Source organism: Frieseomelitta varia, unplaced genomic scaffold (genome assembly GCF_011392965.1).
Source record: "Frieseomelitta varia isolate USP_RPSP 00005682 unplaced genomic scaffold, Fvar_1.2 scaffold_163, whole genome shotgun sequence".
In the NCBI taxonomy this organism is placed as follows: Eukaryota; Metazoa; Arthropoda; class Insecta; order Hymenoptera; family Apidae; genus Frieseomelitta; species Frieseomelitta varia.
Window position 1 is genome coordinate 901,320 of NW_025109339.1, and position 25,042 is coordinate 926,361.

The window sequence follows — 25,042 nt, forward strand, 5'->3', positions numbered from 1 at the left end:
ACAAGGAGAGCAACAGCGTGCGACAAGGACAGACATATAAGTGCGTTAGACAAGGAGAGCAATCGCGTGCGACAAGGACAGGTATATTCGCGTCATAAACAAGGAAGGCGATAGCGTGAGACAAGGACGAACATATCTGTGCGGTAGACAAAGAGGGTAACAACGTGCGATGAGGACAACAATATTAATTAGTTCTGGCACCCATCCTAGGGGTGATCCACCGGTGCATGTTTAAATTCTTAATATAAACGTACAAAAAAAAAATATTTCAAGGAAACTTTGTTCTTTTATTACTTACAACATAATAAATAGTAAGACACACGAATTAGGGAAGAAAAAATATTAATTGAAAATAAAATTTTTTTACACATGTTACAATTTATTCTGCTTGCTATTCTACGCGTAGTTTTATTTTTTTGCTGTACTAGAGATGGTTCATAAAATTATAAATTATCTTCTGAAACGTCTTCTGAAATGTTTATTAGAATATGTGTATCATTTTACATAAGATAGATTTCTTTATATACGATTATGTTTAATTAAATAAATAAATTAGGGAATAATAAATAATTAAATAAGTAAAAATAAATAACAATACATATCTTAATAAAATATGTTTATTTGTTCATTTAAGTTTTATGTACTATAACAGTCAATCTTCTTTTGTTTTTGTCTTATATCTTCGTAAACTTTATTCCAAGATCCATAATTAAAACTTGCAATTTTTTCTAGTTGATTTAAATAGTTTTGAGTTTTCTTCAATATTTTTCTATAATAAAAATCATAAATATTATAATTTTGAAATACTTGTAACCCACGGCAAATTACAAAGATATTTACTTGTAAATGTTTATATTAATGTTTAATTCCTTTTCCAGATATATAAGACACACATCTGTAAGATCATTCAATTGATTAAGAAATTCTATACTATAGGAACCAAATCTTTCTCTGACTGCTGCAAGTGCATTTTCCAAACATGTTATACTATCTATCCATCGTCCTAAGAATTAATTTTATCATTATTATTCTATTATATAATTTTTGGACACATCTTATGTATATGATGTATTTAAACAAACCCATTATTTTATACACTTCTCCCATAAGATTTAATGTATTTGTAATATCTTCATTATATTTATACAATATTGTTCTCCTAATACATAAACATTTTTTTAATTTATTTAAGGCCTCATCTGTTTTTCCTAAATTAATAGAAATTTGAGCTGTTTCGAAGAATTCTTTAGCTTCTATTATTTCATTTCGAGAATACTTTTGCGTTTTGTCACCGCAATCCAAACAATGTATAGAATCTATTGTATTACGTACTGGGCCATTACATTTCACACATTTCATAGCATTAAATCTTTCCTGTAATTATAATCTCAATAATAATATAACACGATATATATTAATATTTAAATATGTCATAATTTTATATTTACCATAAAATATTGTAACCTAGGTAGAGTACATGCTGTACACTTACAAGTAAAACAATATTGACTTTTTAAAATCTTTTGTCTATCTTCTGTTGTCATATATCTATAATGTGGTCCTAGTAATAATTTTATTATATCAGTATTATTTAGTAATTAGAACAAGTACATTTTTAAACAAATTGTAGTATACCATAGCAGTTGAAAATTTCCTCATCTTTGGCAATATCTTTTGAAGCTCTAACAATGAGATATTGATTCATAAATCTAAAATTAAAAACAAAATTGTATTGAAACATACTGAAACATATAAATATACATATGTTATATAAGTTTAAGGATTACATGTTAATTATATTGGGATCGCACGAATGGTTCATCATACTTGCAGAAGAATAAATTCCTGTAGCTACAATATCTTGTTCGTTCATGGAAGAGTCATTACTTAATAGTGTATTTGATTTTGTAATCGCATGTCCATTACCAATAAGTTGAAGAATATATCGTAAAAGTAAAGAACTTACATAAAGTTGTTTGTCATTGTTTGTTAAAATATTAAAATTCATGTTGAATGAATTATCCGAAAATTTGCTCATTAAACAATCTTCAAGATTATTTGTTTCGAAAAAGTCTGTATATTTCGATAAATATATAGTGAGCATAATAGCTGTCTGTAAAAGTTATAATAACATAACTAAACAAAATTTTAATTTTGTATGTGTAAATGTATATTTTCTCTTGAAATATACATACAATTCCATATATTCTTAAATCGTCCATAGATAGTTTATCAAAATTAGTAATTAAATTTTGCATTTCATTGAATTTAACTTTGTCTGTGGTAGTTGTACAAGTTAATAAAACTTTTAAGGCTAAATGTCCTATTCCAATTTCTTTCCAAAGTTCCATTTGACTTCCTGGACATTCCCAACAATGATACGAAGACCATGCTTCGGTTAAACAATAGTCATTACAATAAAAATTATTTACACATGTTGTACATCTGAAATAACATAATATTATAAATCTTTCTTACTACGGAGAAAATATTATATGAAAGTAAATACACGACTTACGGAACAGGAATATCTGTGTTTGAGCAAATACAATGTGGACAAAGACTATGTGTGTCATGACTTAGTAACACAAAACCTACAGGTTTTTCCATAAATAGAATATCACCTTTTTTAATAGATTTATTTGCTACTACATGTCTCCCTAATTTTTCATTGTATATTCTATCTATATTTATAGATGCATTAGGGAAATTAACATTTTCTTCAATTATAATTTTAGATTTTAATCTTGATAAATCATCAGTATTCTGTATAGTGTTCTGTACGGTATTTTTCTCAAATGAGTCAGTAAATGCTATATTATTTATTTTTTTTTCAATATTATCTGAAAGTTAGTGATTTCATTATAAAAAAATCATTATTTGTAAATTTGTAAGTAATGAGTATTGCTTACCTTTCATAGAAGGTGCAATATAATCAGAATCATGAATCATTTTTTGTACCATGGTAAGTGTTTCTTCAGCTAACTGTTGTTTGCCTAACTTCAAATAACATTGCAGTAATCTTAAATATAATTTATATTGTAATTGTTTAGGATAATTTAATTTAATTGCTAGTTGAATATTTTTTATACAATCCTTCTCATCATGAAATACAAACAAAAATACATCTTAGAACATGTTTATACATATTTTTAGTACAATTCTACTTACACTTTCTACTTACATCATATCTACCTAAATAAAATAACGAAGCAGATCTATTTGCCATTGCAACTGGCAATTCACAGCTATTTATTGATGCATATAATGCACATTTTGTGTATGATTCTATGCTTTTATTGTAATTCTTTGCCTGAAATTCTTTGTTACCCATTTTTTTAAAAGCTTGTGCTTTAGCAGTAGATTTACATTCTCTCCTGTCATAGTGATTGTCCAACCATAAACACACAAGTTTTCTAAACATGAAATGAAGTAAAAGTTTAAAAAATATTGTTTAAAATCGTGATATTTTTATCAATTTTTGTCACTTACTTTATATATTGATCATTCCACAAATAAGACATAAGCTCATCTTCGCGTTTTATTTTATCCTTTATAGCAGGTTTTAATTGATGTGTAAAAGTTTCTAATACCTTTTGCCACTCCATTTTAAGATATTGGTTGTTGGAATATTAAATTAAAGTTTTAGGTTATACCATTTTTCACAAACTTTTTAATTACTAAATGCTTAGTATATTTTTATTATCTATGTTATATCAAATAATACATTATATTGTTCATATAACATAAAAGTAATACATTTATGTTACATATAATATTACTGTTCTATATTAATTTTAATATACATAAAGACAAACGTCGTTATATTATTTATGACAGAAGTATTTATCGATTTATCATGAATAAAAGTTTCAAAATTCTATATAAAATAAATAAGCAAATAAATAAATTATACTGTTGTAAAATATCTAATTTGTTTTACCGATTTATCTAATTTTATATTTACGAAAAACAATTTATTATAAAGATATATGTACGTATATTTAAAATAATGATTATAACTTTTAATAAATAAATAACGTAAATAAATATTTGTAGTCTACTTTATTTTCAAGTTTTATAAAGAATCCGTATTTTATGCATATATATGTTTACTATACATCGCGTAACGAATTCTCTATATATCATTCTTTAAAAACAAATTCTCTATACATCATTATTTAAAAACATAATTATGTATATATGTGTTTTTAAATGAAACAATTGTTAGGCATTTAATTTTCTAATATTACTAAATTAGATAAATAAAAGTAGCTTTACTGAAACCTTCATACGTACAAAGAGCAATTTAAATTTCCAATGCTCTTTGACGCAACAAGGTTTCATGTTTTTCATAATTATGCTCTTAAATAAATAATAAATATAAATATAAATAATATTATTTACAAACGAGACTACAATAATTACTAGTTTGTTGTAAGCTGTTACAAATTTAACAAGCAAAAATAATTTCAGGCGAATTTGTCAATATAAATAAACGTAATTACACCCAACGCTCGTGCGTTGACACGCACAACTGATTGACGTGCGTATATTGACGCGCACACGCTGACGCAAATATATTGATGCGCATGCGTCAGATTTTTAAATATTTTTAACCCGCCTAAATTCGAATAAAAGAATATTTATTTCCGTATATATAAATCAATCGCATCGACTTTAGGATGAAACAGAATCAAAAGTAAAATTATACAGCTCAAATTCCATTTACGCTCGTTGATTATTTATAATTGCAAGTTCGAACGGTGCTTTAGCGTGCACTGTTGTTAAAACAAATCCGACATGAAATCATCGTCGGCATAATCACTGTAATCTTCTGCTCCAGGAGGTACGAAAATTCCCCCGAGCACGCCAGAAAGATTTTCACCGAGACCCATCGCCGATGCAACTCCGAACACCAGCCTCATCACCAGCAATCTCATGAAGTTCACAACATTTGTCTCTTTGCTTTGCAAGGACAGTTGCGTCTTCTTTACTTTGCTCTCGACGCATCGTATCTGTCGAACAGTGCGACATTATTATATTATTATATTATTTGCGAAATTGTTATATTATTATATTATTTGCGAAATTATTATATTATTATATTATTTGCGAAATTATTATATTATTATATTTCGGAAATTATTATATTTCGTCTACATTTGCATTTAATTGCAACGACTACGAATTCACAAGAGAAAGGAGCAAAATTACAAATTTCACTTTTTCCTGAAAGTTTTACATTAAAATTATATGTCTACAGTGTACGTAAATTGATTAACTGTATCTTTCGTTATGTAAAATGCCTAACTCAATTATTTTTTGCTATTTCTTGAAAGATTTTTTACATCAAGAGTATATCGAAAGTATATTTCCACGATATTAAAAGAAACACAAAATAAATTCATTTGACGTAATGTTGGTTCTTAATGGGTTAACAAATAGTCGGAACGTGTCGTAATTAAACCATCGTCCATCCAAGAATTAAGCATCAATTCGCGCGTCGATTCATTTCAAATTTTAATCGGGCTTTCGATCGGTACTTACGCTGATACAAACAATAAGGACTACACCTAAAGCGAGCGCGATCCTCATCTTGCACTTCCGTTAATCGATGCGTTAATCACTTCCGGCAGGTATCAGTGACTGCTTTACCAATCGCCGATCGATTTCTTCTCTTTTTCTTTTCTTTCGTGCTTTTTCTTTTCTTTCGTGATTTCTTTCAAGTATCGATGAGATTGTTTCGACTGACCGCGCAGAGCGAGCAACGAGAACTGAGGCCCGTCTGAACCGAGCCGAACGTTTTCGCGGGAGAAACTCGTTCGCTTCCTATTCTCGTTAAACCTTCAAGCTAATAGAGCACAGGTCGTAACATACAATCGAACGGGTGAACGATGGGGACAAAGTAAAATAAGCGGCATGTGATCGCAGAACCGAAGTTATTCTACGATAACGGTACACGACGAAAAAAGGCATCCAGGCCATCTCTTCAGGTTATACGATACGTGCTCGGCCACTGGCCGTGCTCGTATGTATAGTCACGGTTTGTTTGAGGGACTTCCATTCGAATTGAGCACGTGAAAGAAAAAAAAAAAAAAAATACACGCCGCTTGTGAATGCGTATAGTAGCGACAGAAAGTTGTTTGAGCACCCAGTATTATATGTTACGAAACTATACTAAATGACACATGTATCAATGTCTCTAAATGAAACATGTATCAAACGCAATGACTATGAAAATTATTGACACGCCATTGCATTTATCTTACACATACATAAATGATAGTTAGTTAGAAGAAAATTGGTGAACTACTGTGTGAGTTGTACCGATTACACTAACTGTTTTGCTTAGATAAATTTCGTATGTAGAATCTGCCAATAATTCTGACTAAAGTGTTAAATTCTCGCAGTTGTACGACGCCTATATTCGATACACTTCGACCTAATTAATTGTATTATGCAAATGCTGTAATAGATGCAATGGCGTGTGAATATTTTTTGAAGTTACTGTACGCGTATTCTCTTGGGAAAGTGTTAGGTTTTTGTTAGCCAAAGTATTTTATACAAGTAAAATTTGCATATTCGTAATTTACATAGGGTCGAGGTGTTCGTAATTTTTTTCAATTCTGAATGGATCATCAAACTGGTGGCAATATTCTATTGGCGAATAGTCGAACGAGTATTGTAGATGTTGTTATGACATGAGTACTAATGCTGACACGAATCTACTGCTTTTCTACTGCTATTGCCTAGTAAGAAGTAGAAGTACTTGCAATTAGCATAACAATTGCTTTAATTGCTGGTAATGAACTATTGAATATTCTGCACGCATTTATACACGTGAATATCAACATATCTACGGAGATTGATTCATAACATAACGAGTTTCAAAACTGCTTTCCTTTAAAAGATAACAAAAAACGAAACTTATTAGGATTTCTTCTTACAATTTCTGCATGACTAATATAAATTCATAGTACATATACTTTTTGAAGAATATAATGTAACGATGTAGAGATACGAAAAATAAAATGTAAATATATCTGGTGAACCATAAAATTGTTTATACTGTTTTATTTTTATTCGGAATACAGTTGATTTTATGGTTCACTGCACCATTATCTATCATTCTTACAATTGTGATTTCATTACCATTCAATTGCTCACGATCGTTAAATTGTTCGTCAATCATTCGCAATCGTAATGAGCCTCACCTGTCGGTCATTTAGGTTTGTCGAACGAGGAATGATGTCGTTGATGAATGGTAAATTATTTTCTTTTTTAATATTTTACAAAACTCGGTTAACACTGTGCAGATTGTTCTTCTATTCTCACCAATAAAAAGTGAAGAAGTACTATTTATACTATTACTACTAATAATAATACTAATATTATTATTAGTACTTATAGTACTATAATGGTATTATAATACCATATAGTCAATTTAGTAAGAATAGCTATAAATTATTCCATAAAACGCTACTAACTACTAGTACTAAAATTAGTAATACTAAATTTAGTAGAAACATGTTGAAGTACATCATCTGACATAGAAATCTCTCTTTAGTAGATTTCTTCATACGTGTTCGTGAGAACAGAAAATTGTACAAACAGATCCGGATAACATTAAAAACATTTCTAAAACAACTATGTGTGTCAACAGATGTTCAATATTGCCACTTTCTTGCCTATATTCCGTACCATGTAATCGCGTTACCGATTGCCACTTACCAATCTGTTGATCGAGCTTCGAAAAGATTCAATGGAAATGAAAGTCGTTCATTGCAACGATGCTGAGACAATGACCGAGGTACAGATCGATCACCTCAACGACGTACGATGCTAATGACGAAGTTCGATTTGCGAGAGAATGACGAAGGACAGCCAAGCCAGGAGAGAATTCAACCGGGGTTTTCCTTTGGAATCGGCGACCGAACACACGGGGAGAGCCTGTAATGAAAGGCAGGATGCGCTCGGGACCGGACGTGATGTTCTTCGCATACAGAAACAGTTCCAGAAACGAAGGAAACACCATCGGACTGGACTATGACGATCGGTCACCCCTCCATCAAGATAACTAAGTATGGGATAGTGTATGGAAGACGTCACCGGATAGATTTTCATGTTTGCTCGCCGGCTATGTTTTCTACATTTATTTATGACATGACAACTGATTTCGTCCTCGTCATACCGGATATATTTATATTGTCTCTCTTTTCAAGATCCCCGAGCTTAGGGTGGTGATTCTTCTTTTTTATGGCGAGTAAATTGCGTGTCATGCATATCCCATTTTGTCGGCTGACAATGAGTCCATTGTTAAGTGCGATTTGCTGAAAATTCAATCGAAGTGTTTTAATCTCAAATGTGTTCCTTTGGACTTTGAAATTTCTTTTTCGAGGTCTAATTTAATATTATCAGCTCACATAATCAAAGTTAATGTAATTAAAAGAGTGGAAATTAGGTGAAAAATTGTTTCGTCCATAAGTTTCGTAACGTACGTTAATATTTCGGATACTTTGTATATCTTTGCGTATAGCTTGTATAATTTGGTATCTTTTCGTCTTCCATAAATGGGAAACAAAAATCTGCAGTATAAATACGCAATTTAGTGCATGTCGTAATGAATAATGATTCATGCAAAGATAAAATTATAAATTAAAACTTGGCGTGCGCTCGACCGTAAGGGAGATTTTTGCAGGGAAGAGCGATTCAGTAAAATGAAACGATCAATACCTATCAATGAGACTTTCTGTTGCAACCTATACAGGTGAATGTAGAATGAAGTAAACGTGCGTCAAGAGTTCATAGACCCAGTCAGCCTATTATCTCAGTTTGTACACTTGAATTTGCACGTATCAGTCGATCGACAGGTATAATATTACGTGTTTTACGTTTTTTAATACTGTTTTACACATCGCCGAGCAATCTTTGGTACGAATAGCGCAAAGTAAAATTCTTTTTTAGAATACGTATTGGGGTTTTTATCGAATAATATGATTATTGTAGCCAATACGATATTTACACAGATTTAAGATAAATGTAAAAATAAAGCAATAAAATTTCAATTTTTGCAAATATCATCCCTCTGATTTCATAACTGCTTGCGAATGTTAAACGTACAAATATATATAATATATAAAAATATATAAAATACTGAACGTAAAGTGTTCCTAATCATATATACATAATATGTATATAATCATATATATTTCTATACACATTTTTAAGTATCACTGAAAATAGTTTTCTTTTACATAGTGAACATCTTACACTGTAATATAGAAAAATATATAAAACGTTTAAACCAAAATGCCCTTTTGATATTTGCTTCGCAACCCTCTGGTGATATTCTTCGCGCCACACTCTTCCGGAAGGCGACACTCTCACACCATGTCGTCAAATGATTTCTCAGAAGTGTAAAATTCACGTTACACCGATTTAAAAATCGATTATTATTGACAGACGATCGTTTTCCCGTGACGTGAGTGCATTAATGGGGATACGTGTCACCGTAAAACAATAGCCACCGGTTTTCTCTCCTCGTCTGATTCACCACCGCTAGGAATTGGTTCCTCTTTGCTTGCTGTCCTTCGAGAGAGAGGACTCTTGTCTCCGTTAGTGCGTGCCTTACCCTCAGCGATGACACTTTGTTCGCGCTGCGCGACAACTTCCATTCGCTGCCACGAATTTCCCATTTTGTTCATTTCGCACAGTGGCACACAACAGTTCGTCAAACTTTCGTGAAACAAAGCTCGCGTTCTATTTTTCTCCTACTTTTCTTTTCTTTCTTCGAACAAATTATTTTTACACGTGTCTTTCTTCCTTTTCCTTGCGTTACAAATGGATAAGTGGATACACGTTTCTCGCGTAATTGGAATTTCAATGTTTATCTTCTTGCTTGGTTGGAATTATTATAGAGAATAAATTGAGTGAATTTGGTGAGACATTCCTTTGTTCTGTGATTCAATCTGTGAAAGAAAGTATTAGAAGAGATATTGTGAAAGGAAGTATCATATATTGGAAGAGATGAATGCGGAGGAAGTAAAGGTTGGGTGCTTTCAAACAGTGATCGTGTTGCTGCTTGGCATTAATTATGTCATCGTTGCCATGAGCCACGCGCTCCCGGTGTTTCACAATTATACGCCTAAATTTTATTGTCAGGTAAGCTTCCTTTGTCTCCAAGTTATCCAGTTTATTCTTGTTATTTATTATTAATTATTATTGTGTATTATATATTATAGTTACCTATTTCATTTGCTGATTGTATTTTTATTTTATCTTTTACTGTGAGTTCAATGAATTAATTCTCTCTAGTATTTGCTTGTCTAAAAAAAATTAATTTTTATTAAATTAATTCCGATTAATATTTATCAGCTAGCGAAATTTGAACTATTAAATATTCTTAATAGGATACGAAGAATTTAACTCGTGAATGAAGTACACATGTCTTAGGAATATTAACTCGAATAATTCACTAACTTTTGTCTTCTACGAAGTTTGAAACTCCTTTCAATGGAGGTAGATATATGCGCGAACGGTGTGAAAGCAAATTATATACGTTACACGTGGTAGCAAAATGATAAAAGACCTCTGAAAATAAATTACAGAAAAGTTACTCAACTACTTTTATAACATAACTTTTATACTGTGAAAATGATATAAAATTTCACGTACATAACTAATTGGTCAATTTTTGTTTTTTACGTGAGAAATTGCCAAATATATTACATCTCTTAAAAGTTACAATTTTATTTATAATTTTATGACTCTAAAAAGAAGTACTATACAGAAGTTTATGCAATTTTAATTCCTATAATTAAATTCTTTTCCTATATTTAAATTCTTCGTTGTAATTTCTATTAGTCATTTTCAATGTTTCAGCGTTAAATATCGAATGCTTAACGTTTTCAGTGTTTCATTGGAATGATTTATACGTTACAGGCGAAGAATGGGACGAAACGAACGTACGGTTGCCAAGAGCTTGGCAACGTGACTGTTGCAGTCAATGAGACTTCCGGCCTCAAGGAATCCTCGATTACGAACCTGTGCCTTGGCGAGTATCAATTTGCAACCGAATTTGGTGAAAGTAGCGTTGTGACGGAATGGAGTTTAATCTGTGAAAAACAGTACCTAACGTTCCTTGGACCGACAATTTATTATGTCGGGGTTTTAATGGGCGCCTGGATCTCTGGTCTTTTAGCTGATCGAATAGGAAGACTTCCGGTTCAAGCGATTTGTCTTTACACTCAGGGCACGATGGCTGTTGCGCTATATGTTGTGCAGGTATAGAAGTTCTTCAATTTAATTTGTTTGATATTGTAAAATAATATAATATAGCATGAGCAGCAAATTGACGAGAATAATTTCCTCCTCTTCATTGAATAAAGCGTTCCGTTTCAGAATTATCCTACGTTTTTGGCTCTTCGAGGATTACAAGGAGTGTTCGTCCAGGGTCTACAGAACTCTACGTACATTCTTTCTTTGGAATTGTTCCCTGCGAAAGCGCGGACGTTCGTTGCACTGGTTATGCAAATTGCATGGGCCATTGGTTTGATACTTCTGGCTGCGCTCAGTTATGTTATACCCGATTGGAGAATCTTACAATTAGCTGTCTCGGTTCCCACTGCCATCACTGTCCTCTATATTTGGTAAATATCATTACTTTTAATGGAAAAAATTGAACTATTACATAGAAATTTTTATGGACATATCAGAGTTATTCTTATTAAATGAATAAATAAATGTGTAATAAATTACATGATAATTTGAAGTTATACAAAATGGCTACACTTTTCTTAACTTTCACTATGAATTTTCCAAGCATTATTATTACAATTATTACAATATTAATAATCAATCTTTGATCATTTATATCCTACATAGGAATAAATTCTTATCAGTACAAATTACTAAAATAAAAGAGGAAGAAAAAACTTTTTCTTAAATGTTTATTAATATTTCTATCTTTCTATTTGATATTTCTCAAATATTACTTCCAGGATGATACCAGAATCGCCAAGGTGGTTGCTAGCAAAGGATAAAACGACGGAAGCAGATATGGCAGTGGAGCGTATTACAAAGTACAATGTGTGCTGCACCAGATCGCGAAGGGAAGATGCCAAAACGGTGGCGGACGTTCTCGAAAACGCGACGCCGGTTAAGCCAGAGAGAAAGTCGCGCGTTTCATGTACAGATTTGAAGAAATCGAAAACCGATAGCGAAATGAAAGAAGAAGCTGCGAATTTATTAAATAGCAACGCTGACGCGGCACAACAGAAAGTTCAAAGTAGGAGTTGAAATATTAATTGAAAAATTTCGTCTGTTGTTTTTCTCATCACGTATTAATGATATTGTACAATTATAGTTTAATTATTTTCGAAACACAAATTTAATTCCTCACTCCAACTGTTACTTGATGATTAGAAATGTATATTATAATTAACACACACATATATATACACACATTCCAGAGACTAGTTTAAGAGCAATTTCTGAAAACTTGCAAGGCAAGTTTCCTAAAACAGAATCAGAACTGGAATCCGTGCAACGCGAGAATGGAGAAATAGAGAAGCGCAACACCGCGTCAAGTTCGAAGAGCCATCGGAAATCGAAATCGATATCGCAGCCGGCCGGAAACCAACGGTTTTCCATGAAAGATACGTACGATACTGTGGAGCTGCGAACACCGGTGAAAGAAGAGCTCTCAAATAAAAACGACGAGGAGAAATTTCACAAAATCGAGGAAAAGTCTAGTAACGCTCAAACGAAGGAGGAACTGTTGGAATTATTCAGATCTGTGCCATTAAAAAAATATGGAATCGTAATGATTTATCAGTGGTAAAGACTTTTCTTTCTTTAACCAACTTTAATTAACAAAATTGAATTTACTAAATTTTTTATTTGTCTATCTTGCGGCTTAAATTTTTACGAATATTCTGAGGATTAAGAAAGATGTAACTATAGAACTTCTTGCCATCTTTTTGTTTTCAGTTTCACTTCTTCCGTGGCGCATTATGTTTTCATGACGCTTGTTCCTGGCTTTACTATTAACAGACACGTAAATTACGCACTTGGGGGAGCATTAGAAGTTGCAACTTATGTGTTTCTCTACTTCATACTATCCAGATATGGTAGACGATTACCGATGTCAGCGTATCAATCAATTACCGGTGCAATTTGCATTTTGTTTGCGGCTGTGCTTATCTTGTCAAATCCCAACAATGCTGTCGGTGCGTAATTTTAACTATAATATGTAATTACGTATCTCTTGAAAAGCTACTATATTTTATATTTAGTTGATTTAATCTTTGGATTAATTAACATAGTTAAGGATAAAAAGAATTTGTTAAGTATAAAGCTAAGGTCTTCTAAAAATAAAGTTAACTTCCAGATCTCACGAAGATCACTATGCTCTTGCTCGGTAAAGTAGCAGCGATAAGTACCGTTTCTATAACATACTTGTACACGGTCGAGATATTCCCAACTGTGGTACGAGGAACTTGTTTAGGCTTGTGCACGGTTTTCGCAAAAATCGGCAGTTTGTGCACGTCACATGTACTATTACTGGTAAGATTTTCATACTATATTTAGAATATAAACTGTATTTATTAATTTAGTGGAACGTATAAAACTACCGTAGCATGAATTAAATCCCATCAAACAGGAATTTCTGCTTTCTCTCTAAAACATTCTTCGTTCTAATGTATTAAATTTTCTGTAAATTATTTAGAAATATTAAATAAGAAGTTATACGAAAGAATATGCAATCTTTGTTTTCAGGGAGGGTATTTTCCAGTCACTATTCCATTGATAATCATTGGAATGCTTTGCTTAGGATCTGGAGCACTTGCTTTAATTTTACCAGAAACATTGAATCAAATTTTGCCTGACACCACAGAGGATTCTGAATTGCTGATCGTTAAAAGAAGAGAAAAGAGCGAAAAATTAAACAACGAGAATACAGTCGAAGATACTTCTGAGAGGGAGATACTTAGGGCAAAATTATTCTCTGAAGACTGGGTGGACGCAGGAAATGGCATATTAGTGAACTTTACTGAGAATAAAAATTCTGAATGAAGTTTCATCTAGCAGAAATCAGTGCTACGTATGTCTATTGTTGTATCACGACCAACAGTTCAATGATCATTACAGTTGTTGCAAAGTGTGATTATTTGTCATGAAAATTTATTTTCAAGAATATTTTTCATAGTTTAAAATAATAGTTTAATCTATGATTGGAAAATATTTTACGAATTGAAACTGCAATATTTTTTATAAATTTATAGCCGTTTTTAGGAACATGTATCATTGTGTATTATACTTTACATAGATTGAACCATTCTAATAGTTTATACCGTTAAATATTTATTATATGTTAGGTTTAGTATCTAAAGTTTAAAAAAAATCATGATACATTCAATTGTTATTACCTCGATATAAAGTAGATTTATATAATACGTAAAAGTTAAAACAATGAATTGCAAGTCACATTTTTGAACATTTGTAGTTTAGAGGCTGAAATAACAACGTGTAATAGCTTTTTCATTAGCTTTTTTTAGATATATCACTCGTATATTAAATAAATATATTTGTATATACAATTATAAGATTAATTCGAAAAAATTTTGCAAAAGTAAAATTAAACTATTGTATTGATATTAAATACGTACGTATTAATAATTAAATTAATAATTGTATATATAAATCTGATAGGTGCCAAAGTTTACATTTACTTATATTACTTTAAACGTAAGGATTGAGATTAAATATAAAGATTAGTTTCATATTGTTACATATAGATATATACTTCTTATTATTCTGTCGTAAGTATAGTCATCTTTTATTGTCATCTTTTACTAAATGAATGTCTCGTTTACACAAAATTCTGTGTAAAAGATTTACAATGTTTCGAAATGAAATAAATTCTATCAATGAGTATAGTAAATGGACTTACTAAAAATCATTAAAATTCGCATTTTCTATCCTTGTCCTTGATAATTTCCCTCTTTTTCCAGTCTTGAAGCACAAACAGTGATATAAATATGTATGAACAGCTATTCATGTTTCAGCATCATTTGTCCAAAATCAGATTCTACAAGTGGAGGGTCTTTACTTCAGTTTGTTTTCACAAAATGTTTATGATAATATACTTCTGCAAACTTGATACTTATTATTATTGGAATTTTTACAATGTTCCTCATTTATTTAAATCAACGTTTTCATATTTAAGTCTTCTGGTAAATGATACGTAAGCAAGAGATAGAAGGAAAAGAGGGAGAAGTGTAATCACAGCTGTATTGAGAACATAGAAAAGTACTTTATTCGTGACTTATCACAGCCAAAAAATGTAACTAAAACAATTCTGACAAGGAACTACAGTTATAGACAACATTATGCAACGTTATTTTGATATTGTAGTTTTTATGGACCCATTTAATAGCAAATTTCTCATATATCATTCAAGGAACTTTAGGTTGTACAATACCATTATTCTGAGGATTTGCATGTTGCGTTTGCTCTGCTGCAGTTTGTAACAGTCTTGTCCTACGTCTGGTATAATGTTGCCACAATAAAATTTGCTGATCATCTATAAACTTTGTACACTGAGAGTTTACTACTTCTCTCCTAAAGTGTTCATATTGTAATAAATCTAAGAAGTACAAGCACATAGGATATTTCAGATACTTTGCATATTCTGGTTCCTTCCAATATAACAGATATTTAAGATAATTTATAAATGTAGAATCCTTAAAGTATCCACGTTGTGCTAAAACTGAAATAATAATTATTGATATTAATTGATCATATACTATTTATTGTCCAACACAGTTGGTAATATGGTTCAACATACAATTTAAGTAATTTGGATTTGCAAGACACTGAACAAACTCTAATTCAACTTGAAATCTTAAGCGTTGTTGATCGTCTGTTTCTGGGCCTCCTATGAATTTGAAGCAAAATTTAATAACTAGATCTTACATGCATCTAACCTAAAAATTGTAGAACGAGTTACAATTATTGTACGTCACGAAATTCAATTTTAAGATGTACAGACGAAAGAAATTTTCCTCTTTAATTCTATAATTTCATAAAATAAAATTTAGTCTAGCAAAATATTTTATAATTGTAACAATACATGCAATGACAAGTGTGGAAAAATAATAACGAAATAGAAAATGCTTCAGAAAAGAAAAAATATTGCACTAGTATTAAGAATTTTAAAAACATAGTACAAAATACCGTTCATTCCAATAAAAGATGGTTTTCTGCCTTTCATGAGACTTGGAGGATCATCCAAACGGTTCATAGTACATTAATTCGTATTAGTCGATTATTTTCGACCACGCTAATTATAGAAATTCTAGTTTCAAAACAGACGATATATGTTTAAATTCGCTTGAAATGTTCGTACAACTTTCCTGATAATTCTTTACACAATTCCTTATGGTTCGAAAGATTTTCGTATACATATCGGAGTTGATGTAGATGAAATGTAATCAAATACACTGTAGCGACGCCATTGTTTTCTGTGGTCAACTGAGGAACTAAAAAGCGCGCATTCTGCTGCGCGGGAAATTTTAAATTTGTTTAATTTTAAATTCTTATTTCACTCAATCGAATTTATATAATTTCTACACGTATTTTAACATTAATTATATTTCCACAATACAATAGTCTTCATTCTTGACTTTTAAAAATGAAAAAGCAAAATCAATATATAATTTTACTCAAAAGAGAGTATTAAGTACTTTATGTATTAAGTACTTAGTAATATTAAGTACATAATTTCATGTTAATAATTATATAATTCCTATAGCAATAGAATTTGAACATCTGATTAATTAAATTTCCCACGTACGCAAGCAATTAATTAAAAAATTTCAAGAAAATCGTGTTAATTTTACTTTTTAATTTCCTTTTTCCAGTTGCATTGAGGACTCGTTATTAAATCATTTATGGAAATTGATAATTAAAGTTCGTTACATTAAAACGATAAAATTACTTACTAGCGTCGTTAAACGTTCAATTTGCAACACGTTTAAGGTAATACTTAAGTTGAAGAGAATTGAAAGAGATGTTGTTAGCGTCATTTATTGGTATTGTACATTGTTGCGTAACAGTACATCATTATTTCTTCATGATAATGAACAATTACGTATATAGATCCTTAAATGTAGGACTTTTTACTTTTACGCATTTTTGTATAGTTTATATGATCAAAAATTTCGTGATAAAATAAGTAATATCAAACCGTTATATTATTTTATTCTCAACGTAAAATAAAATAAAAAAACTTTTGATTCAAGATAACTTGTCAGATATGAGCGATATGAAACGAAATTTATTTCTTTTTCTTTTTTATTCATCTATTATATTTCGTAAGCTTCTAATAATTTATTTTACCTAACAATTCGTCCATTCATATCTAAGAATATTTTTCAAGATATCCACGTTCGAAGCGGAACAACGAGGAACTAGATCAGAAAATGATTAAATTAGAAAGCGTCGCGAAACTTTTGCGGCATCGGTGAATGCCTTTTTCATCCCAGTGGATGCTTTCATAATTCCTTGATGCTTCGTGAAAATTAATTAACGTTATGTGTTACAGCGTCTATCGAATTTAGACGTGGGGTCTCCCCACTTAAATTGGTTAATAGCTTTTACTGTTTCATGATTTTATATATAAATACAATACGTTTCACTTTATTATTTTATACATAAATGTAAATACATATTTTTTACATAAATGTAATGTAAACTCATATAAGAAATTATGCATGAAAAATCCAGTTATGTTTACATAATGCAACAAATTCGTAATATCAAGGGGTTGACTAAAATTTCTTCCAACAAATTGAGTCCCAACAATGTTTAAGCACAGTGATGTTCATGTAATTCACGAACGAAGCTATCAAGAACGATGTTTAGTCTAATATATGCTTTGTTCACCTTAATTATCCTGTTCTTCCACCATACAGTACCTCCACGCTCCAATCACAAAAAGAAGAAACTATGATATTCTCGAATTGGAAACGTGCACGTTCTCCACGCGTTAGCTTAATGCTCCTGGCTTCACGCGTTGTACCCATACCAGAGCTCGATCAATTTTACCGTCTGAATTAAAAATCAAGGCGTCCAGTGTTCCTTTCAGTCTTCGTTAAGACTCTAGACCGATCAGTGATACGTTTTTTTTATTTACGATACGTGTTCGCAAGGACGGTGCGTGATTTCCGCGTTTGATCGATCGCGAGCTAGTGAAATTATTGGTGAGCTAGTGATCGGTAGATTGCGGATTTAAAGACACGAAAATATACAGAATGCTTACAACATACGAGAGTATGTAAAATATTAAGAATATTATATTACTAAAAATTTAAAAAATTCATAACTATTAAAAGATCAAAAATTAATAACTATTAAAAATATCACGTATATTAAATAGTAAATACTAAAAGTATCATTAATTTTATTAATTAGATCAACAAAGTTATTCTATTAATCATTAAAAACTTTCTATCTAAATCCTACTTTTTCCAGCTACGTCCACGAAAATATAAATTCTCGTCAGAATTTTGCAAATCTGACAATCAGAAAATCGACAAACATTCAAGAATTCGACAACGAGGATCGTATTTTCGTGCTTGAGAGAAATTTGTTCTTTCGTTGCGACTTGTTTAAATAGTGAAACGAAGAGAGATGGCTAACAAGAAAATGCCCTATCCTTTGCCCTATCCTTTCTCCTTGGAAGAGGAACTGAAAAAGAATCCGGAGGTGAAAATGTCGGATATCGAAATGCTGAGAGAGTGGTGTGACAAACAGCAACATCTACCCAAGCCTTCGGACTTGCATCTCATCATGTTCCTTCACAGCAATTATTACAGCATGGAGGCAGCGAAGAACACCGCGGAGAACTTTTTCACTATCAGATCTCACATCCCGGAGTTTTTCGATAACAGAGATCCCCTTGGATCGAAGGAATTACGGCAGACGTTCAACGTTGTGTGAGTTCTTGATTTTCAATTCGGTGATTTCAATTGTTCTGAAATTTTATAAACAAAAATATCTGTGGACCAATTGGAAAATTTCGAAAGTTTAGCAAACTGGAAAAGTATCATATGTGAAAAGAAATACTCGAATTTGTTTCAACAATATTTGCTCTCTATAATATTTAGTGCGTGAAACAATTTCTACTTTTTAAATTATGAAATTTTACCTGCACGTTACATAGCAACGATTGAATATTTTCTCATAAATGCGTAAACATCCATAAGTCTAATAATAATTACGTAAATACTAATTATTGAGATCCGCTAATGAGAACCAATTTTTCTTTCTGCATTGCAGATTTTGCGCTGAATTGTCTGGCCTCTCGAAGCAAGGTTGCAAATTGCTATTCGGAAAATTAATCGACCCCGACCCGTCGCATTTTTCCTTCGAGGATTGTAACAAGTACATTTTCATGGAGTGTGATTTGGTTGGTTTGAGAAATGGCACCTGCGATGGATACTTGTTTATCGCGGACATGGCTAACGTCTCTTTAGGTCACGTAGGGCGACTAAGTCCAATGGGGCTGAAGAAACTTGTGATGTATATTCAAGAGGCAATACCTGTTCGTCTAAAGGGTCTACATTTTATTAATTGTCCGTCGGTGATGGATATCATCATGAATATGGCGAGGCCATTTATGAAAAACGAATTGTGGAATATTGTGAGAGATTCTTCTATTTCTATTGTCAAATTTTGGATAAAATTCAATTTCGATATTTTTAATACTTTGATACTGCACGAGTGAGATCAAAATTTTTGTTACAATACTTTATCAAGCTAAATTAACAAATTGAATACTTGCATTTAAGATATTCAAAATGCATATATGTGTGTGCGTTGCATGATTCATTCCAGATGTTTTATGATATTTCACTCATTTATTATGAGAACGTGTTATTTGTCTTCGCGATGTCTTACGTAAAATAAAATAATTATTTATGTTAAACTCTACGTAAAATGATAATTTTCTGGTCATCGTAATCAATAATTAATAACTTTTATTTTACATTTCTTAATTTCTATTTGATAAAGTATGTACTATATTTGATAGTAGCATTTGAAATCTTCCAAATATAATATCTTAACTTCTTTTTGCGCTTAAAATTATTTTCTAAATCTTAAATTGCAATTCAACTTATTGATAACATATCGTGAGTTCAAATAAATGGAAGTAAATAAAGATCTCAAATTAAAAGTCCCCAAATTTAACGAATTTTGAACTAAAAAGTTTAATTTTACGTTCTTACGTAATTTAATTAATTTAGACTAAAAAGCCTTTTCTCTAGGAAATTAAATTTAACTTCTTCAATCTAATTTAATTTAAATTAAAAGATTGATTATATTCAATCAATTAAAAATTCTTCGATAGAGGCTTTTACGTTTCTTTCGGTTTTTTTTTTTTTAGGTACACCTGCACTCATCGACAAAAACACTAGAAGAATTCTTGTCTGTCGATCTTTTACCAAACGAAGTTGGAGGGAAAGCCGGATCGATAGTTCAAATGCAAGAGGAGCGAATAAAAGAAATCGACAATAAACGAGAGTGGTTCCTTGAAGAAATGAAATGTGGCAAGGTGGACGAGTCACTCCGTATTGGAAAAAGTAATATTGCCAATGACTTATTTGGTGTTGATGGCACTTTCAAGAAGCTCGATATAGATTGAGAAAGTATCTGTTCTATTTTTTTTATTCAGTGAACAATTTCCTTCTCATGATCTTGTGAAATAAAATTTCTTTCTTTACATTTAAGTTCCAAGAAAATAATTTGTTATGTGTATTTTTTAAGATTAATAAAGGTTTGCTATTATGTACGCGTTCTGTTTTCTTCTTTTTAATTTTTCATGTCTGCAACAACTTTATTGACTAAATTTCCTCACTGATAATTAACATGTACGTATACATATTATATGATTAACATTATATAAGAACTTTAAAAATTCAGAAGGCTTTCTAACTTTAATAATTAAAGATAATTAATTGTCATTTTTATTAATAATTAATTCGCTACACAAATCTGAAAGCATAAAATATATATAGACAATAATTAATATTATGTTAATACGGAAGTATAACAGTAATTTGTTAAATTAAGCGTTTACGGTAAATGTATGTTAGCAATTAAAGTTTAGTCATTAATAAAAGCCTTTAGGTGAATGATTAATTATACTGTTACGTATTGTACCAATTACTGTGCGTTAATATTTCAAGAATATTTCATGAATTTATGGGCAATAAAATCTGGGTAATTTACTATTCGAAATCACCTTCTTTCAAAAAAATTAATGCCTTTCTTTCTTCTTCTTCTTTTAAAAGAAAAAAAAAAAAAAAAAAAGAATGACAGGATACTCGAAAAATAATTATAATAGATATTAGATAACTAAATAATTTTCCCATTTTTTTTTTCAATTAAATAATTTACTTACAATGTTACATCTCATGTGCATTGTTGTAACGTCCAACTTTGATATTCATAACCTAACAATTTCGTTTAATGATAATTTCCTGTTTACAATGTCATGGAACAAATTCTCCCTCGTCACGATTCTATTTCTATTCAGTTTATCATGACTATAAATTTTTGCTTGCTCAGAATGAGAAGGGAAGAACTTTTTACGATATTTATTAAAATTTTATACATCTTAAAATATAGAATAGAATTTCCATTTATCATATACAAAAATTATACTATTCATTTTTATTAATTGAATGTTCAACTATTAATTTTTACTCATTGAATTGTTCAACTATTAATTAAATATCTAATATTCTCTAATTATTTAACAGACCTCTTAATTTAATTCTCTTAATTCCTAATATTTTCTACAATGTAAAAATATGAAATTTATTATCTGCATATATATAAATATTCCATTATATATTTACACATTTAAATTCTATTACACGTTAGAAACTATTTTATATAAATATATCTATTTTCACAAAATCTTTCAACATAATCATTTTCAACAAAAATTTTCATGTCACGTCGAGATATATAATTTAGCACATCTGACGACCTCAACTGTCACGCTACACGTGATTATCCGATAATAACTCCATCATTTGATTGCACTTCAGTCTCTATGGAAGTTAGTACTGTCCGAACCGCCGCTCTGTGGTGATCTTAAGGAAACAAGTTTATCTCTGTACAACAGTGCTGAAACTTCGCTTTGGTGCACCATTTTTTGGGCGGAAACAATCAAAAGTAAGCTGAGACTAGCAAAATTTAAATATTTTTATAGTAATTTTTGATTTTAATTAGATCAGACAGTCAAGACTTTAATTAGATCAGAAAATACAAAAATAGTTTAAAGAGAAAATGGTGTCCCAAAAAGAAGTTTAGTCCTATATTTTTATCAGTTTTCAGTTAAATATCTTCAGAGCACTTGTTATATATTTTGCGTGTTAAAATTATTACTGTATTAAAGTAAATTATATCGATTAATATTTCTGCGTACTAATGATACGTATCTATAAGATTAAAGTAAAACTTATATTACAAAAGATTCTTTTTACGCTCTACGAAGCTGAAAATTTACAAAATTCAATGGGAAATCCTCTCTGAAATTTTTCACGAATTTACATCAATAAAAATTAGCTCTGTGTGTTTGTTTAAAAGAAAGTTCAAAGAAGCGAACTTTTTCTGGAAATTTTCGAATTTTTCAAGGAATTCAGACATGGCGGTAAAAGGTATTACGTATGAGGAAGAGTTGAAGAAGAATCCAGATTTGAAAGAGGACGATATGCAAATGTTGAGAGATTGGTACAAAAAACAGCCACATCTACCGCCATTAACAGACGCTGAATTGGCCTTATTTTTACACAGTAATTATTATCGAATGGAACCCACGAAGGCGACTATCGATACGTATTTCACTGTGAGAACTCACGTTCCCGAATTCTTTTCTAATAGAGATCCCCTGGGATCGAAGGAATTGAGAAAATCTTTCCAAACAGTGTAAGTGTTTCTAATTACTGAATTCCTTTAAAAAGAAAAATTAATAACTGTAATGTGCTGGAATATTAGCGTTGAAGCATTTGTTATTAAAATTATTAATAGACTAATAGAACTCTGAAACTGTTAGAATACTAGAACTATTAACATCAGAACTTCGAAAATCAGAATGTTGAAAAACTAATTGCTAAACAAAAAATCAATGCTGAATAAATTTTCATTTTTGGAAATTTGAAGATTTTTTCGAAGTTTGCATTACATATTATTACATATACCTTTCGTACATAATTTTTTTAAGTTAAAGTTTTAGTCATCGACCATATTAGTGCATAAAATTATTAATGCAAATTGAATTCAGTGCTGAGATTGCCTAACAAATGTCATATACGTTTTATTTTCATTCAGTCATTGTTTTTAATTCCCACGTTTTAATTATCCCGTACTACGTATAAAATTACACTTAATTACCAATTGCACGCACAGAATCTTCAAGCTAATAAAAACGAAAAGACTTTGTCTAAATATAGTCTCACAATCAGTTACCATAACATTATTCCGAATATTTGAGAAAAATCTGCAAAAAGCAACTCGCGAAATATATTTGCATACAATATCGATTTGAATGAAATTCTAATTTTTTTTTCCTCCTGAAAACGAAATTTCAAAGTAATTTTTAATAAAATTACAACAATATTTAATAAATCGATAAATGTGAATTCTCTCGACTAACTCTCGCAATATTGGACTTTTTTTTTTCTAGCACAATTCAAGTTTTGGAGAAGAAGACACCAGAAGGTTACGCGATTCTTTATGGAAAATTGATCGACCCTGAGCCCTCGAATTATGTTTATAACGATGGGATGAAGTTCTTGAGCATGATGCTTGACTTGTGGCTTCACAGCGAAGGCACGTCAGAGGGGCACATAATTTTATTCGATATGAAGAACGTTGTGTTTGGCCATTGTGCTCGATTGAACCCGATGGGATTGAAGAAGTATCTGTTTTATTTGCAAGAGGCATTGCCAGTTCGTTTGAAAGGGTTTCATTTCATGAACATTACGAGCGTGATGGACGTGATACTGAATATGATGAAACCATTCATGAAGAAGGAATTGTTGGACATGGTAACGGAACGATAATTATTTTAATACAGAAGTACTGTGAGTAGACTGTGTAGATATTTAGTGGAAAATTTGCACAATCCATACAGTATTCAGAATTATATGAAACACTATTTACTGTTTAGCTTCCATCTTTTTAAATTAAATTCACGAAAGTATTAATTTAAATAAACACCCGCTAAATTTAATTATAAAATTTTAGAGCTTGAAAAAATATAGTAGAAATTTTAATATAGTATTTTAGAGATTCGTAAGACTTCTTGAACGGCCTGAACAGTTCAAAATCTCTAAAACTTAAGATTTATGTTAAACCCTACAATTTTTAAGTCACGTTTCAATGTTTGATTTAATCTAAAATGATGTATTTCTGTCACGCTTCTCTATCATCTATCAATTGATTATATCAAACAATTTGTTACAGCTTCACACGCACACGAATTTGGACACGGTGTCGAAATTCATACCGATAGACATACTACCGAACGAAACAGGTGGAAAAGCTGGTCCTCTGATGGAACTGCATGAAAAGGCGGTTAAGATGCTCGAGGAAAATCGCGACTGGTTTCTCGAGGAAGAACGAACGAGGCGCGTTAATGAATCTCTGCGGCCAGGTAAAGGAAAAACAGCGACCGATCTGTTTGGAGTCGAAGGAACTTTCAAGAAGCTCGAAATTGATTGAACTTTTAATATTGATTTAAACAAACACTTTGAGGTTCGTGAGGATCTGAATTGTAGAAAATTTATGAATAAATTGATATAAATCTTCTTTTATTTCTAATTTTATTCCAGAGAGACTCTGACTTTATTCTAATTTGTACTGTACTCGTCATTTATATTTTGTTTCACATTAGCTCTCCTATAATTTCGACATTACGATTTTATTATCAACTATACTTTCCATTTAATTGCCAATACGA

General features: G+C 30.9%; 5 protein-coding genes across 7 annotated transcripts; 2 read left to right on the top strand and 3 right to left on the bottom strand.

The window, feature by feature from the left end:
• Window positions 1-599: 599 nt before the first annotated feature.
• Window positions 600-3,658, bottom strand: LOC122537850 (SET and MYND domain-containing protein 4-like). The gene is made up of 11 exons (XM_043671463.1): window positions 3,493-3,658; window positions 3,185-3,416; window positions 2,913-3,096; window positions 2,519-2,843; window positions 2,196-2,445; window positions 1,788-2,113; window positions 1,636-1,709; window positions 1,449-1,561; window positions 1,083-1,374; window positions 841-1,003; window positions 600-769 (listed from the first exon to the last, which is right to left on the bottom strand). The coding sequence occupies exons 1-11, from the start codon at window positions 3,606-3,608 to the stop codon at window positions 637-639; spliced, it is 2,208 nt and encodes a 735-aa protein (XP_043527398.1). The 5' UTR covers window positions 3,609-3,658; the 3' UTR covers window positions 600-636.
• Window positions 3,659-4,725: 1,067 nt separating this feature from the next.
• Window positions 4,726-6,437, bottom strand: LOC122537936. Its single transcript, XM_043671606.1, has 2 exons — window positions 5,551-6,437; window positions 4,726-5,018 (listed from the first exon to the last, which is right to left on the bottom strand). Exons 1-2 carry the CDS (start codon window positions 5,596-5,598, stop codon window positions 4,788-4,790), a joined length of 279 nt encoding a protein of 92 aa, XP_043527541.1. The 5' UTR covers window positions 5,599-6,437; the 3' UTR covers window positions 4,726-4,787.
• A 3,056-nt stretch (window positions 6,438-9,493) lies between these two features.
• On the top strand, window positions 9,494-14,696 carry LOC122537859 (solute carrier family 22 member 8-like). The gene is made up of 8 exons (XM_043671474.1): window positions 9,494-10,164; window positions 10,945-11,286; window positions 11,404-11,651; window positions 12,003-12,289; window positions 12,474-12,840; window positions 12,994-13,232; window positions 13,394-13,569; window positions 13,783-14,696. The coding sequence occupies exons 1-8, from the start codon at window positions 10,030-10,032 to the stop codon at window positions 14,077-14,079; spliced, it is 2,091 nt and encodes a 696-aa protein (XP_043527409.1). The 5' UTR covers window positions 9,494-10,029; the 3' UTR covers window positions 14,080-14,696.
• Window positions 11,513-16,523, bottom strand: LOC122537921 (mediator of RNA polymerase II transcription subunit 31). 3 transcript variants are annotated; one of them, XR_006308735.1, is made up of 5 exons: window positions 16,243-16,522; window positions 15,854-15,943; window positions 15,488-15,775; window positions 14,957-15,094; window positions 11,513-11,642 (listed from the first exon to the last, which is right to left on the bottom strand). XR_006308735.1 is itself a non-coding variant. In XM_043671590.1 (4 exons), the coding sequence occupies exons 1-4, from the start codon at window positions 16,307-16,309 to the stop codon at window positions 15,057-15,059; spliced, it is 483 nt and encodes a 160-aa protein (XP_043527525.1). In that variant the 5' UTR covers window positions 16,310-16,522; the 3' UTR covers window positions 14,880-15,056. The 3 variants fall into 3 exon arrangements, 2 of the variants coding, with proteins under 2 accessions (XP_043527525.1, XP_043527531.1); XM_043671590.1 differs by lacking the exon at window positions 11,513-11,642 and having other exon boundaries at window positions 14,880-15,094; XM_043671596.1 differs by lacking the exons at window positions 11,513-11,642; window positions 14,957-15,094 and adding an exon at window positions 15,102-15,154 and having other exon boundaries at window positions 16,243-16,523.
• Window positions 16,524-18,088: 1,565 nt separating this feature from the next.
• On the top strand, window positions 18,089-24,908 carry LOC122537751. Its single transcript, XM_043671217.1, has 8 exons — window positions 18,089-18,339; window positions 18,541-19,004; window positions 19,348-19,711; window positions 20,456-20,711; window positions 22,105-22,254; window positions 22,668-23,007; window positions 23,765-24,128; window positions 24,547-24,908. The coding sequence occupies exons 2-8, from the start codon at window positions 18,700-18,702 to the stop codon at window positions 24,802-24,804; spliced, it is 2,037 nt and encodes a 678-aa protein (XP_043527152.1). The 5' UTR covers window positions 18,089-18,339; window positions 18,541-18,699; the 3' UTR covers window positions 24,805-24,908.
• The last annotated feature ends 134 nt before the right edge of the window (window positions 24,909-25,042 follow it).

What these genes read in the sequence shown, in the direction of transcription:
- LOC122537850 (XM_043671463.1), bottom strand. Translation starts at nt 3,608, where the DNA reads ATGGAGTGGCAAAAGGTATTAGAAACTTTTACACATCAATTAAAACCT. An exon ending in CTAGGTTACAATATTTTATG is followed by an intron (nt 1,375 to 1,448) that starts GTAAATATAAAA and finishes TTATAATTACAG; the next exon opens with GAAAGATTTAATGCTATGAA. An exon ending in AGAAGTGTATAAAATAATGG is followed by an intron (nt 1,004 to 1,082) that starts GTTTGTTTAAAT and finishes ATTAATTCTTAG; the next exon opens with GACGATGGATAGATAGTATA.
- LOC122537936 (XM_043671606.1), bottom strand. Translation starts at nt 5,598, where the DNA reads ATGAGGATCGCGCTCGCTTTAGGTGTAGTCCTTATTGTTTGTATCAGC. An exon ending in TCCTTATTGTTTGTATCAGC is followed by an intron (nt 5,019 to 5,550) that starts GTAAGTACCGAT and finishes ACTGTTCGACAG; the next exon opens with ATACGATGCGTCGAGAGCAA.
- LOC122537859 (XM_043671474.1), top strand. Translation starts at nt 10,030, where the DNA reads ATGAATGCGGAGGAAGTAAAGGTTGGGTGCTTTCAAACAGTGATCGTG. An exon ending in CGCCTAAATTTTATTGTCAG is followed by an intron (nt 10,165 to 10,944) that starts GTAAGCTTCCTT and finishes TATACGTTACAG; the next exon opens with GCGAAGAATGGGACGAAACG. An exon ending in CGTCACATGTACTATTACTG is followed by an intron (nt 13,570 to 13,782) that starts GTAAGATTTTCA and finishes CTTTGTTTTCAG; the next exon opens with GGAGGGTATTTTCCAGTCAC.
- LOC122537921 (XM_043671590.1), bottom strand. Translation starts at nt 16,309, where the DNA reads ATGAACCGTTTGGATGATCCTCCAAGTCTCATGAAAGGCAGAAAACCA. An exon ending in ATCTTTTATTGGAATGAACG is followed by an intron (nt 15,944 to 16,242) that starts GTATTTTGTACT and finishes TCAAATTCATAG; the next exon opens with GAGGCCCAGAAACAGACGAT. An exon ending in TGCAAATCCTCAGAATAATG is followed by an intron (nt 15,095 to 15,487) that starts GTATTGTACAAC and finishes CTCCACTTGTAG; the next exon opens with AATCTGATTTTGGACAAATG.
- LOC122537751 (XM_043671217.1), top strand. Translation starts at nt 18,700, where the DNA reads ATGGCTAACAAGAAAATGCCCTATCCTTTGCCCTATCCTTTCTCCTTG. An exon ending in CGGCAGACGTTCAACGTTGT is followed by an intron (nt 19,005 to 19,347) that starts GTGAGTTCTTGA and finishes TCTGCATTGCAG; the next exon opens with ATTTTGCGCTGAATTGTCTG. An exon ending in AGAAAATCTTTCCAAACAGT is followed by an intron (nt 23,008 to 23,764) that starts GTAAGTGTTTCT and finishes TTTTTTTTCTAG; the next exon opens with CACAATTCAAGTTTTGGAGA.